Source organism: Diadema setosum, chromosome 9 (assembly GCF_964275005.1).
Source record: "Diadema setosum chromosome 9, eeDiaSeto1, whole genome shotgun sequence".
NCBI lineage: Eukaryota > Metazoa > Echinodermata > Echinoidea > Diadematoida > Diadematidae > Diadema > Diadema setosum.
In genome coordinates this window covers 36866372-36881767 of record NC_092693.1, presented here as the reverse complement: position 1 = coordinate 36881767, position 15396 = coordinate 36866372, and the positions used below count along the sequence as shown (strand labels likewise).

At 39.1% G+C, this 15396-nt stretch overlaps 1 protein-coding gene across 1 annotated transcript; it reads left to right on the top strand.

Moving 5' to 3' along the window:
* Positions 1-1077: 1077 nt before the first annotated feature.
* On the top strand, positions 1078-13566 carry LOC140233166 (monomeric sarcosine oxidase-like). The gene is made up of 8 exons (XM_072313282.1): positions 1078-1178; positions 1473-1542; positions 3336-3527; positions 7114-7324; positions 7781-7947; positions 8357-8546; positions 12855-12988; positions 13394-13566. The coding sequence occupies exons 1-8, from the start codon at positions 1085-1087 to the stop codon at positions 13560-13562; spliced, it is 1227 nt and encodes a 408-aa protein (XP_072169383.1). The 5' UTR covers positions 1078-1084; the 3' UTR covers positions 13563-13566.
* Positions 13567-15396: the final 1830 nt, after the last annotated feature.

The window sequence follows — 15396 nt, the reverse complement described above, 5'->3', positions numbered from 1 at the left end:
TCATTTTATTAATGATTTGCACATAGGGGGTCGTGTCAAAACCTCAAAAAAAAAAAAAAAAAAATAGAACACCCAGAGTGTATGTTTTGTAGTCAAGAACAGGAAACTGCTTTTCATTTATTTGTACAATGTCCTAAAACACTACCTTTATGGCAAAAATTATTTTGATTTCATAGCGGAAAAGACCAAAAAGGTAAACACCTTTTCGCTCTTTAATATGATGTTTGGTATAAATTTCTTATTTCTTTGTCTTAAGTTTTATATAATATAGATGTAGATTTCAAGGTTCAACTCTGAATTTTGATGCATTTATGGCTTTAGTAAAGTATAAACAGAAAATTGAATATGCTATAGCACAAAAGAAAGGTAAATTGCAATGCCATTTGAGGAAGTGGTCCATGCTTTTGTAATGGTTGATCCTCTACTTCTATATATCTCATAGACATCCATCTTCTTTTGTTATTCCATTATGGCAGATAGTTTAAGGTGTCTTGTTTACTGAACCCTTTTTATTGCTATAGGCTGGTCATTTTGTACATTGTTTATATTGTTTGTTTTGTTTGTTGTTTGGTTGCATTTAAAACAATTAAAAAAAAAAGTCGGGTCTTTGTACCGCCATGATTGAACCCACTGACTTATATCAGTATATATAGGAAATATTTCCTATAGAGATCAGCGATTGAACCATGGAGATAAAACTCCATAATTGAACCGGTTCTCACCGACCTGAACATTATCGTACGTACGTATTGTATATTAGCTCTTTGGGTACAGATAAACGGTACAGTATAGAAACTCGAACGCGCAGGACACAATTACAGTACACCTCATCGCAATACGTGTATTTTGTAAACACGTACGAGTATTAAAACGGCACAGAGTTCATTCCGATTATTCGAATCTACGCACACCATTGCTCGCGGGCTTCTCCATATATTCGAAGCTCGGTTTCAAAGCAGAAGCTCCTGGTCATTCTGAATCTGACTGGTGAAGGAAAGCTGCACAAGTGCATTCGCTGCACATATTAACATCTGTCCAGTTCAGTTTTTGCCCTGCCGCTTGGCCGGACAGACAAATCGACATTATGTCTACTCCAAAAGAGTTCGACTACATTGTTGTTGGTTGCGGAGGGATCGGCAGCGCCGCTGTTTACTGGCTTGCTAAAAGAGCTGGAAAAAGTGAGTAAGCCGAGATGTATAACTACCTTCGTGGTCTATCCCCATATTACACTCAGTTCTTTGGTACTGTTTACCTGCCAAGATATGTGCCAAAATAAATGTTGTGTAGGAGTGGTCGTAAGCTGTCTTTGGTGGTCAGTATGATATTTCGTGGTTTGGGCGAGGATTTGATTATATAGATATAATTGTCTTCATAAGGGGACAACGACCATATTTATAGTGTTATTTTTCTGTTCTGCTATATTGACTGCATGATCTTAATACACTTTTTTTTTCGGGTGTTCTCTTTTTCAGGGGTTCTAGGCTTGGAGCAGTATAACCTTGGTCATCATAATGGGGGCTCACAGGATCACTCCAGGATTATGTAAGAATAACCCGGATATCACCTCACATGCATCTCAGTGTTTATAATGATATGGTTGTTTTGACTCGCAATCAAAAAAATACATGTATATACATGTAATACGAATATGATCAAAATCATACTATGACTCCCCAGGGCCCCATTTCACAAAAAGTTGATAGGATAGCAACTCATACTGGAATGGAAATTGTCATGGCAACGGCAAGAATCCGCTTCCTGATTGGCTCTTGCTATTGGAAGTTGCCATTCCAGCAAGAGTTATCCTAACATCTTTTATGAAATGGGGCCCTGGTGTATGATCCTCCGAGATGCGTTGCCCATAAACCGAGGGCATTGAAAAACGAGAAGAAAATCTAAATCTAAATGCTGATTCTTATTCATTGGCAGAGAAGATAAGATTTTATACCACTTTGTTTAACTCCAACACTCTTCATTTTTAAATGAATACAATTAAGATCATTGTCGCTATCTGGTCTACGGCCTAAACATAGCGCATTATACCACAATGATAAAGAATGCACCATGTAGAACGTATGATATACTCGCGTAATATAGGCCCCTATAATATCATATTACCACTTACTGTACGTATGCAGGGGCAAGAAAATGAAATGAAATTATCGTGCTACCGGTCAGAGATATTAGGCTCTGGGCTAATATGAGAATAACTGTACATGCACGCATCTTCAAAAACCGCTTCTACCTGACTGCCGGGCAGTATAGCAAAACCTAATGACTGCACTTATGACCAATCAGGGAGGTGACCCCCCCCCCCCCCCCCCCCGGACCAATCAAAATCGAGGATTCATCAATGAAGTACATAATGAACCGGATATTTACGGTGCTATACATAGCCATTAGTGAACATACGGGCCGCATTCCTAACACCTTTCTTTCCTCTGCGCAATGAATGTTTTAGCATTACATGGTGTAGATAATGAGGACATTTCAATCTATTTCTCCACTAAGAACACGTCGTTAGAGCGTCAGAGATTTATCCAATGTATGATACAGAAGCTATGTACAATTTGCAAACACTACATTTGCTGCGGTACGTCTGTACGTTAATCATAGAAATGCCCCAACTGAGGCTGGTAAATAATGTATACCTCATTTCCTTTCTCAACATATAGTTGAAATATTTGCCTTAGAACAATCATAATAATAGCTGTCAACGTGATTCTGCAATTATCATAGTCCTTGCTTCTTCTGTCTTTCTTTTTTCTTTTTTTTTTTAGCACAACTTGCGTAGCCTGAAATTTTAACTCATCCCCAAACAGATTTAAAACTAAGTAAACGACGATAGAACGGCGCGAAATGCAGATAGAAAGACAAACCTTCTTCTTCTTCTCCTCCTCCTCCTCCTCCTTCTTCTTCTTCTTCTTCTTCTTCTCTGTGTGTGTGTGTGTGTGTGTGTTCGCAAGTGTCGATATATGTTGATTGTATTAGTTCTAAAGAAACGACAAAGATACTGCCTTCTCTATTGCCTTCTCATAACCTCTTCACTTTGCATAACCTTGTTTTATCTGTCATATTGTTATACCATTTATTCATATTTTTCATTTTTTTGAAGCGCCATGAGCACCGAAAGGTGGACCAAGTAGCCACTATTATATTATTATTATTATTATTATTATTATTATCATTATTATTATTGCTGTCATGTCTTATTCTATTCATAGTATTGTTGTCATATCTCTATGAATACTTTGCTACATTCAAGAATAATGGACTGAAATGAAAATGAAATATCTTTTTTTTCTCCTTTACATTTTCTTTGTTATTTTCCGTAGCCGTCTCTCGTACAGCGGTCCGGAGTACGTAGAGCTGGCCAAAGGCACCTATAAGGCATGGGCGGAGGCGGAGAGGGAATCCGGGCTACAGGTGGTCTACAAGACTGGTGGCTTGGACATCACCAAGAGGGGCACACTGGGCGAACAGGTGGTGGAGCAGTACGCCAAAGCCATGGATGCTGCGAATGTAAAGTAGGTCACGGAAGCTAGGGAATGGTCATAAAAACGTCTTCTTTATCCAGAGTAGCCTTTCCAGTGTTGCCACTGGTCTATATATCAGAGGGCCCTGTCATGAGTGATGAAATTCTATAACGTTTCATGTGCGTGCACGGGCTGGCAGTTTGTGGATTATGTTATAGCATGTATAGTCTGTATAAGTTTTAACAACGACACGCAAATGTAAGGACAACATGATGTCGTATTTTATAAGAAGTTCTGCAAATGAGTCGCATCTATAAAATCAATGCAGAACCTAGGAAAGACTCCACGTACTCGCAAAATCCTTCTAAATCAGCGTATACATGACAGTGAACAAAGATGAGTATTGATCGACGTATTACAACTGAGTTTTCTTTAAACATTCATACAGATGAGGAAGTTTGTTTAACCTGTCTCCTAGTTCATACATCAGTATAAGTTTCCACTTTAATTTGGAGCTGGTTCTATACAGGGCTATCTCTTTGCACTCCTTCAAAAACAATCAGACAAACATCTAGACAAAGAGGAAAAAGCGCTGCGACTTTGGTCTGTTACTCAATATGCTCAATAAAGTGTACTGTATGTTGCAGTGTTCATGAAGTCTTCCTTCAAGTTACCTATACTAGTATACCAGGGGACCGAAGAAACAAAGGGGCGATGTTATCATTCCCTCATCCCCCAAAAGGATATAATTAGTTTACCTTAACTTTAAGAATTACTGTTCATCCTGAGGTGCTGTTATGAATAGGACGTGAAATCTTAAAGGGATGGTACAGTATTGGTGGAGATGAGAATTGGGCTTTTAACTTTTTGTGAGATACCAAGAAAACAGTTGAGATATAGTACAGAGCATACCATTTAAAGAGGAATTCAAAGTTTACTTAATGAAAATTGGGTTTGGAATGACTGAAACATCCAAAAACAAAGTAAAACAAAGCGATCGTAATAAAGTGTGGGTCCCACACTTTATTAGAATCACGCTTTTTTGGATATCTCAGCCATTTCAAAACCAATGTTCATCAAATAAACGTTGAAATCCTCATATAACTACATTCTCTTTCATATTTCAGAAGAGGTTTCTCATTATCTCACCAAAAATGTTAGAAATCTGAAATCAGGTCTCAACCAAAACTATACGATCCCTTTAATGGAAGGAGCATGAGGGTTTTTGTTATGTTCCGTATTTATTCGCTGGGTCACGAGATTCCGTTGTTTCTTTGTCTACAGGTCATTTTGTGGTAACTGAAAAAGTGCAAACCAGCCGCAAGGATACGACTATGCCATTGTTGTGTCCAGTCTTAATCTCGAACCCACATTGCAGAGCATAAACAACAGTGATGACCTTAGAACTATCCAGACCTACTTTGTAGCTGATGGTGTGATTTGCTGAGTCAGCAGTAAACTGTAGAAGGCTATACATGTACACCCTATTCCTTTCGCTGGTTATCGAAGTACTGTCTATAGGCCTAATGCCAACGGGGTGGGGGGGGGGGGGGGGGGGCGGCACGTAGGATTCGATAACGTTCGCAACGCGATGAGTTAATGGTGATGGTTATGACTAGTCCTATCACCTCCCCTTCTCTGTCTGCCTTTGAAGTGTTAGATTGGTTTGCTTAGGATGATTTACATCAGCACATGGCACGTTTGACTGGTGTAAGAATAAATTGTCTGCATGATTGTTATGATGCATGATGATTTAACCTTTGTCAAATGAATAACTACTTTATAATCATTTTAATTTGTGGTTTTGTTCCATACAGTCCACTTTTTGCAATGTAAAAACGGGTGCTTTAATGTGTGAAACTTGCTCGATAAAGCATGTGAATGTTTTCTTTTCCCCTTCGATGCCATATTGATACCATTTGTTGTCTTTATCTCCGTCCTTTTGAAGGCATTGTTGTCTACGTATATTCATATGTTTTATCATTCATATTATCTTTTATATCTTATATGTGCTTGCCTATCCTTCTGTCAACTAAATAGTATATGGACTGATGTTCATTGTAAATTACAAGTAGATTTAATTCAATCCCTCCTTTACAGAAATACATTGTATAAGAGCCTGCAAGGTTTGATGTGTTAGAACATGTAGGATATATATAAAGATCAATTTTAGAAAGGAAGTTTCATGTTTCGTACCAATTAATCCCCGCCTCCCCCCACCCCCCCCCCCCCGCCACGTGGTTCCATCGGTATCTATACATGGGTCGTGTCAGATAAAAGAGTAACAGGAAGGATGCGACTTTGCCATTGTTGTTTCTCTAACCTTAACCTGGAACCCAACATTGCAGATCGTAAACTGATATTGCGACGACCTTCGAACCATCAAACCTACTTTTTACCCGATGGCGTGATTTGCTGAGTCAGCAATAAATTGTAGAAGGCTGATGTATCGCGGTACTATCAATGTTGACAGGGACACGTAGGCTGCGATACCTTGCTATAGACGCTATGAGGATGCTGATGGTTCTTATACTTATCAAAAGTATTTTGCAATCTTATGTCTGCCGTTGGAATGGTTGACAAATGATGACAAACACTAACTCATGTCACGCTGAATATTTGACTGGTGTTAGTATGATTTTCTGCATGGTATGCTCCATGTTTGCGTGTATATGAATATACATGTACACACACACGCACACACACACACACACTAATATATATGACAAATATATATGTATATGTATATATATATATATGTATATATATATATATATATATATATATATATATTATGTGTATATATATATATATATATATATATATATATAATATACATATATATATATATATATATATTATGTATATATGTATATATATATATATATATATATATATATATATATATATATATATATATATATGTATATATTACAGTGTGTGTGTGTATGTGTGTGTCAGAGAGAGAGAATAATATGTTTATGTGTGCGTACGTGTATGGACTTTGTGTCTTTCTGTTGTATGTCAACTCTTAATCCACCTTGAAAGTCAAGTCATCTGTTAATTCTGTAAAAAAAAAAAAAAAAAAAAAATGATAGTAATAAAGCCCTGAACATAATTCATGAAAAATTACAAATTAATCTGGTTTGGTATTCCCGTTTGTGTTTTTGCCCCACAGATTTACCTGTTATGATAACGCAGGTAGACATTATTTCTTTTCTTCCTTTAGTTCCATTGTCCCTCATATTTCTCCATTGTCGTCTTTTTTATATAGATATTAGCGAACTTAAGAACTGCGCCGCAAACGCTAAAACGACGCCATTAGGCCAAAAGAAAAGGTGTTCTGCACATGCGCAAGATAGCTGTTTCCATTGTCCAACCGAGGAGGAAGCGCATCGTGAACGTCACAGAATTAAATCTCGCTGTTGTCGTCTAGTTGTAACAGGGAAGTGAGAGAGACCACCTCCCTTCTCATTCATATCTGTAAATGTTTTTGTCCTACGAGTCTTATACTCGGGCAGGGGTCTATGGGAAAACGTGTTGTAGCAAAATTAGTCAGTCTTCAACGGGTTAATACGCAAATGAATTGGTATCCATCGTAAAAAAGTTTTGCATTTTAATTTAATCATTCGTACAGGTATGAAAGACTGGAAGGGGAAAGTCTGCGCCACAAGTTTCCTCAGTTCAACCCTACACCAGAATGGGTGTGTCTCTACCAACAAGAATCCGGTCTGGTAGACGCCGCCATGGGTAACGCTATCCACACCCAACTGGCACGGCTGCACGGCGCCACCATCGTCGAAAATGCTGCCGTTATGAAGTTGACGAAGCAGGGTAACTTAACCAAGGTACATGCATTAGGGATTTTGTTTTTATCTTAACAGCCTGCTCTGTAACATTAATGAAACTAGAATTATCTTCACGAAGGGTACTTCAATAAGCTTGGTAAGAAATGTAGATAGGTTCTGAATATTTCATTTCTGGAGGGGCCGTGGAAACGTGTGTGTGTGTGGGGGGGGGGGGAACTACAGCCTTCCACACCTTTGGCAAAAACAGACAAACAAACGAACAAACATCGGAAAATGACACCCCCCCCCCCAAGAAACTAGAAGACCTATTGTATGAGGGAGTGTGTGTGTGTGTGTGTGTGGGGGGGGGGGGGTAGTATTGGTTCTTGATCCAGCTAACCACGACACTGTACCCTCTCCCCCAGCCATGCCTTTCACTCATGCCCACCCAAACACAAAAACACTATAAAAATATAACAACTAACTCGGATATTGTGGAAACCTCTTCTTGATTAGGTTTGCACAACCAAAGGGGACTTCCTGTGCAAGAAGGTAGTGATCACAGCAGGTGCCTGGATGAACGAAGTCTTGTCGTCTGTTGGGGTGAAGATACCACTAACCGTCACCCAGGAGCAGGTCACCTACTACGCCACGCCCCACATGAAGGAATTCACGAAGGAGAGGTAGGCATAAAAGGCCAGGGGCACATTCAGGATACCCGAAAACATCGATGTTACAAGGGTAAATCAAACCGTAACCTGAAATATTCTTTCTGAGCTATGGTAGGCCCTACGCTGGTATCATAATTTTTGCAAGATTAAGATATTTTTATCGCCTGACTGTAATACTGATTACTTACATGATTTAAAAAAAGGATAATGTTGTATCAGAGGGAAGATGAATGATTGTCAGACTCCTAAAGGCAGCGTCCATATCAGCAGAGATCCCCGAGGTATTAAAACAGGAATTGTTAGACATCTGCTGGATATACTTGTGGAATAATCATCACGTGCAGATTGACAGACATCAAAACGTTTTTCACAAATGCCATGGTATAACTGGGGACATGTGACATTTCTTCACTTCCCAAAGGTGCCCCATCTTTATTTACCACCCTGGTCTTGGGCCGTCACCATACGCCTTGCCAATTCATGGTAATACCGGCTTTAAGATCGGACTAGATGCATCTGGCCCCCCCGTCACTGCTTCCACCCGCACGTATGTTCCAGATACAGAGAGGGTATCGAGGGCAAGCGCAGTTTTAGAGGAAGTGTGTCCCAGGGTGAGTTGGGCCCAAGACCCAAAGATGGAATTCAGAGAAAACATATCAGCGCAACAACCCATACATAAACCATGTTCAGTTACATTTACAGCAAGATAAAAATCAGGCATAACGTTTGCAACTTCTTCATTTCATATTAACGCTACCATGTCAGATTATATATATATATATTTTTTTTTTTCTGCGTGATACTGGTTGCGTCATGACGTACTGAAGGGAGTTGTCGGTGACTACAATAAAATAGAAAGAAAATTGGGACATTTGGTTTTCATCGACTTTGCGTGCTCGACATGGAAGCTTCAGACGATTTGAAGCATTCATCATCTCTTCGTAATATGATGTTGAAGAGACCCAATGTTTCGAATACCTTAACAAGTAGGACGCCAATTAAAAAGGAATTCATATGAATGAATTAAGCCAAGAGAAAAAAGGGTTCTTAATCCAACAAAGAAATATGTTTGTCTTCATTTATGGGGCAAAAAAAAGAAAAGAAAAAAAGAAACATGCATCTCTGGACGAAAGAACAGCTGATTTTGTTTTCTGGCCAACCATTGCAAATTGAATCTATGGAATCTTGAACCATGGAGCTATATAGCTCCTTGCTGGAAGCATGAACCTGCAAGGTCCATGCTTGAAGTTTGAAAGGCACATCAATGTAGTGTTCAGATCAACAAACTTTTAGTATTTCAGTTTGGAACAGGGCCAGCAGCCCCACAGAAAAAGTTATCGAGCTTCCCCTATCTACAACCTTTATATCTTTTATCAGCAACCTATTATTCCCTTCATCGGACCGCAAGATTGCGGAAAACGCCATTGCGGAGTAATCTCAGTCCCACCTGCCAATGTAATCACATGTCGTTGACTGGACAATTTGCAAACACTTGCCTCTCACTGTATCAGATGTGTACACACCTCACGGTAGAATTCGATAGGTCGATTCATTATCTTTGTCTTTGCTGCGTGAAACTGTAAAATATGTTGCTGTATTTTTACCATATGCTGCTTAAAACAATAATATCATTGAATACATGCTATAATAATTGACTATTCACCAAAAACTTCAGTAGCAAAATTTATTTATTCTTTTCTTTTATTATCTTACTTCTCATTTGTTGGACCATTATAAACTGTAGTTTACGTTGTACGGGAAGGTAATAGCAACTGCGTACTGAACTTCTTTTTTTTTCTCTCTCTCTCTCTCTCTGCCTCTCTTTCTTGGTGCTGGCAGAAAGAAGCGCATCATAGATCATTCATTCTCATCAATAATTCTCTCAACTACAAACCCTTCTCATCCTAAAAAGCACATTCTGTTATGCTGTTATAGCGCCCCCTGCACACCAAAGTGACAACACGTAGTTGAGCGTTGAGCCATCATAATTAATTCTCATGTCTGTAATTCTCACACGCAATAATCCAAGACCGCCGTCGACGTGCTTTTCGGTCTGTGGTAAAAAAAAAAAAATACATCGTTCTCATGAGACCGTTTGAGTGCACAAATTGATGTTCTCGTTCGTTCAGGTAATCTCATGAAGGGTATGCCTTAATAGTGAGCATTTGCTGGCGTTCTAGCAATCCTCCAGAGTCTTGGGTCGGGAGCTTTGGTCTGGAGCTGGACTACATACTGCCTCGACATTGTTGCTCCAATAAAGTTTGTTGTTGTTGTTGTTGTTATTATTATTATTATTATTATTATTATTATTATTATTATTATTATTATTATTATTATTATTATTATCATCATCATCATTATTATTATTATTACCATAATTATTACTGTTGTCATTTGAGGCCTTCGGCGCCACCCCTCTTCATATGCGTCTCAAACACTAAGCTTGGAAGGTTGTTTGTTTGTTTGTTTGCTTGCATGCTTTGCTTTGATATCAAGCCTGGCAAGTTCTTGCAGGTCTCTTCAAGTTGAACGTTGTATTCTGTAACCCACTGTTGTTTAATAATACCTCCCGCTTCAAGCCAAGCTGAACCCTAAGGTTCAACGAGTTTATCAAAATTCATTTATATCATTAAGGAAGCATGTGACGAAGCTCCGATGAGAATTATGCTACTCATTTTGCTAAGCTCTGTAGGGTTGAAGTCTTCCTGCAAAGACTCCAACGGACTACAATATCAGAAAACTATACGCCGCAAACCAATTCGTGATACGACAATATTCATGGTAGCCCTTGAAGGCATGCAAAAAAAAAAAAAAAAAATGGCTAGATATTTCAACGGTGTGTCCATATTACCGTTTGAAATGAAGAAATCTCATGTGTGGCACATTCCATGTCTGCTTCTCACATTTTTGTAGGTGCCCCACGTTTAGCTTCTATCACCCATATCACTCTTACTATGCTGTTCCCATCCACGGGAACACTGGATTTAAGACTGGTATTGATGCTGCTGGCGAGGCGGTTAGTGTCAACACGAGAACATTCACTCCCGACCCAGTAAGAGAAATGAAAATGACGAAATTTCTCGCCGAAAATGTACCAAGGGTGAGTGATTAGTTTCATCACGTGTCATTAGAAAGTTTAACTCTATATATTACAATTAAAGCTATTATCATTTTGGGGCAAAATTTACAAACCACTACATTCTAGCCCTACGGAATTTATTGAGTTACTTCACGGTGTTCTCTCTGTTAAATACTTTGACAATAAGACATGCATCATCATTGGTAACCTCAAATAGAAATCTTCTTAACAAAGCAAAACAAAGAGGTCCTGATTAAAGGCGGATCCCACCTGTTCATCATCACCTCCTCTTCCTACTCTGAAGGCTTCGACGGCGCGGTAACAGCAAGCATTGTTGTGCTCACTTCATTGCAACTGGCTGGTAGATTATTCTTGAATTGTTAGTTTGTATATGACTATTGTTTTCTTTTCTCAAGACTTCTCCCATCTCTTCTGGGAACCCACAATTCGGTTTTGTAATTTTCCAAATCGAATTGTTACACTATACTGCCAACATACTGTTAATCCGTCTGCAGCATGTGGTTTATTTGTTCTCCTAATCTGTATTTGACTGTTTGAAAAGACTTCGTTATATCCCAGAGTAGTTTTGTCTTTTCTTTTTGTTTTCTATACTTTGGTCCTATGTTGTATCCGTGCTCCATATTTCGATCTTTTAACTCGATTCAGTACTGGAACCTGCGCTTAATGAGCCTGCTTTTAAGTAGCATTTGAACAACATGATTATCATTACGCATTATACTTTTAACATTATTTATGGTCACAACGGAATCATAACTTTTTGATCAATTCTTCGGTTGCTGTAATATTTCTGCCCATGTATACCAGCACTTGCCATTCTCTGTCATCATCATGTTTTGTTTTGTTTTATTTTGTTTTTTGCTTCTTTCTTTGTTTCCTGCGCTTCACTTCTGTAACCACGAAAAGCATATTATTTAACTCTGCTACCATTTTCACAACTGCTCCTACCCTTCAAGAGATGTTGGAGATATTCTGGATTTCTTTTGTGTTTTCATGTCGGTACCATTGTTTTGGAAATCCGCTATACACTTAGATGGAAGATCATACAGGTATTATAGCGTCCCTGATATGAAAGTACATAACATTTTATTGCACATATTTGTACATCATTCACATGAATGACACAAAATAACATGTATTCTATGAGCGAAGTAGTCAGTCTGAGTACAGTCTAATATTTGCCACTGTCATTCCATTTTGATACACCCACGCCATATAAACTATTCTTCATTTAACTGTTGTAGGCGATGCATGCGTTAAATAATGATACACAGGTGTGAGCGCGTATAGGTAGGAATTGTGTGCATACTAAAGGTAACTATGGAGTTGTTTAACCCACGACGCGCCGCTATTCCTTCTGACCCGCGGGAAGACATGCGCATCATCTATTTTACAGAGCGGAGGACATTAATATTTGCCGCAAATCCCTCTTCTTTTTCAATCATGCGTCTAGTAATTACCGACGCCTGGCAAATTTACTAGCTGCATGCTGGTCATCTGCAAGTTATGACACAAGTCGTGCTACATGTCACGCCACAAGAGAGCAATTGCACTGGTTATCGTCAGTGATTGTAATACATGTAATTATTTTATGATATCGAATGTGTCTGGAGTAAAAATCAACGCACAGCTCTGGATCAATGAAATTGCAGAATATAATATAAAAATATTTTTGTAAAGACCATTGCCGCATTAAAAACCACTGCTTTAGACTTGGAATGTCTGACATGAAACGCTAGACATGAATTGTAGTGACGAACAAACTGTCTAACAGGTATAAAAGCCCAATAACTCAACCCGTGTTCACTCCCTGGTCTGCCAGGCTCTAGGACCGATCCTATACTCAAAGACCTGCCTCTACGCCATGACGCCAGACAGACACTTTGTGATTGACAACTGCCGCAAGACTGGTTACCCTGACGTCATTTTCTGCTGTGGAGCTGGCCACGCCTACAAGTGAGTTTTACCTCTGGGTGAAGTGTTGTTCTTTATTACATTATTATTTGGTTGATTTTACTACATAATACATTACCGAACCATACACTACTTACATGTACATTGTATTCACTCATTTACGTATTCATTTCCCCTTAGTTCATGCGTGGTTCATGCAAATGGAAGAAATTTAATAACCAATAAATGTTAGCAGATCTGAAATATATTCAGAGGTTGTTTGCATCAAAATAAATTCTGTACAATTTCTAATCTTATTAACAAGACAAAGATATTGGAGGTCTTTGGGAACCGTTTCGCTTAACGGTCTGTTTCACAGAGACACGGATCTACCATCTTGTTGCCTACAGACAGCTACCTGGATTAAAACCTGTAAATCATTACTCGGCATTGTTTCCTTGTTTTCAGATTTGCTGCGGTGTTAGGCAAGATCCTGAGCCAGCTGGCCATTGATGGGCGGACGGAGTTCGACATCAGCACCTTCAAGATAGAGAGGGAGGCCATCACGGACCCCTGCTTCGAGCCCTGCTTCCAACTTGGTATAAAAAAGGAGGCGCTCACTCAGTCGAAGCTGTAATTCCGCGATCCAAGGGCATGGCAACCACGTCATTGTCGTACATAATATACGTGCTGTGTAATGTCGTCTGCAAGTGAATCTCAGTATAATTGTTCATGGGTAGCACCCCACCGCTCCTGTGCCGATCATGCGTGGTCCCCGGACGTGGTCTTGATGATTTATCTGTTCGTTCGTTACTGCAGACGTCACACTCTACCCAATATTAGGAAGCTAGCTTCAAATTTCCGCGACGGGGACGTTCAGAGGAAACAACAACAACAACAACAACAACAACAACAACAACAACAAAAACCACCTGTTCTGAGCATGCTCAAAAACGCGCGTCAAGTCGATCTTTTTATAGCTTGCGTCGTCTGAGTTTTTAAAGGGATTGTATAGTTTTGGTTGAGACCTAATTTCAGGTTTCTAACATTTTTTTTTTTTTTTGGTGAGATAATGAGAAACATCTTATGAAATATGAAAGAGCATGTAATTCTATGAGGGATTCAACGTTTATTTAATGAAAATCGGTTTTGAAATGGCTGAGATATCCAAAAAAGAGCGATTCTAATAAAGTGTGGGACCCACACTTTATCACGATCGCTTTGTTTTACTTTGTTTTTTGGATATTTCAGTCATTCCAAACCCAATTTCCATCAAGTAAACTTTGAATTCCTCTTAGCATGGTATGCTCTGTACTATATCATGAGTGTTTTCTTGGTGTCTTGCAAAAAGTTAAAAGCCCAATTCTCATCTCCACCAATACTGTACCATCCCTTTAACTACGTGTTCTGGGCTATTTTTACGTCTGCTCAAGACGTAGAGAGCTACTTCATGCACAGATCCTATGGGGGCGCCATTTATTTTTGCTAGGTTGCGTCTCTGCATAATGTAAAGCTGCTTTTCAACACGACGCACGGAAGCAAACAAAACAAACAAACAAAAAACCTGCCGTAGACCTTGCGCAGGTTAATTTTTGCGTTGAATTCGTGTGTCCATTTTACCTTCGTAAGGCTATAATCCACACAACGTCGCATATCCATATTGTGGCCTTTGTGCGGCTTTCGGGTAAACTTCTCAATAAAAATCCACATCTTCGTGCAGCTGCGTGCAGCTTCGTGCGGTTCTGGTGCCATCGTGTGACCTTCTGTTGGCATCGCACTTGTGTTGCCTATTGATTGGCTGTCGACCAAGTTCGGGACCAACTGCGCACGAACTCGAAAATTCCTTATAGTATTATGTACATAATGCGGACAGTGAAAAAAAAAAAAGACAGTATGCATTGTGTTGTCAGTATGTTTGAATATCGTCGATGCATTGTAGATTTAACATACCGCCCCTTTGTAAACGCTACAGGCAATGTGACAATATGCATGTACATAATTTTAACAATATAGCAATAATGTGTACTTATAATGTGTGTACGCGAAGAAAGCCTTCCACCGGATGAACATAATTTTTATGTAATTTGCTCTTTAAAATAGACGCATCTAAGCGTGTCAGGAAAAGAAGTGTTTTACATGTACCATAGGATTCGCGTCAAACGCCGCAGTATTATGACATTACAACTGAAATATTTTGAATTTTGACCACTTCTTCTTTGTACGTGCATCACACCTCACGCTATTCACAGCACACACATGCACACACGCACACACACACACACACGCACACAATGCCTCCACATATTTCCACTTATTTTATTTCACATATTTGCCTTTTGTTACAATTTAGAATTATTCATTATTTCATCTGTAGTATCACGTGTAAGAATCACATAAGTGATTGTAAAATGAACTGAAGCACCTAACTACTCAGTATAAGTGCGCTTTTGCAAATAAAATAGTCCTTGACT

Bases quoted from the DNA above. Each gene is read 5' to 3' on its own strand.
- LOC140233166 (XM_072313282.1), top strand. From the start codon at position 1,085: ATGTCTACTCCAAAAGAGTTCGACTACATTGTTGTTGGTTGCGGAGGG. The intron at 8,547-12,854 runs GTGAGTTGGGCC...CTGGTCTGCCAG, and splicing joins TAGAGGAAGTGTGTCCCAGG to GCTCTAGGACCGATCCTATA. The intron at 12,989-13,393 runs GTGAGTTTTACC...CCTTGTTTTCAG, and splicing joins GGAGCTGGCCACGCCTACAA to ATTTGCTGCGGTGTTAGGCA.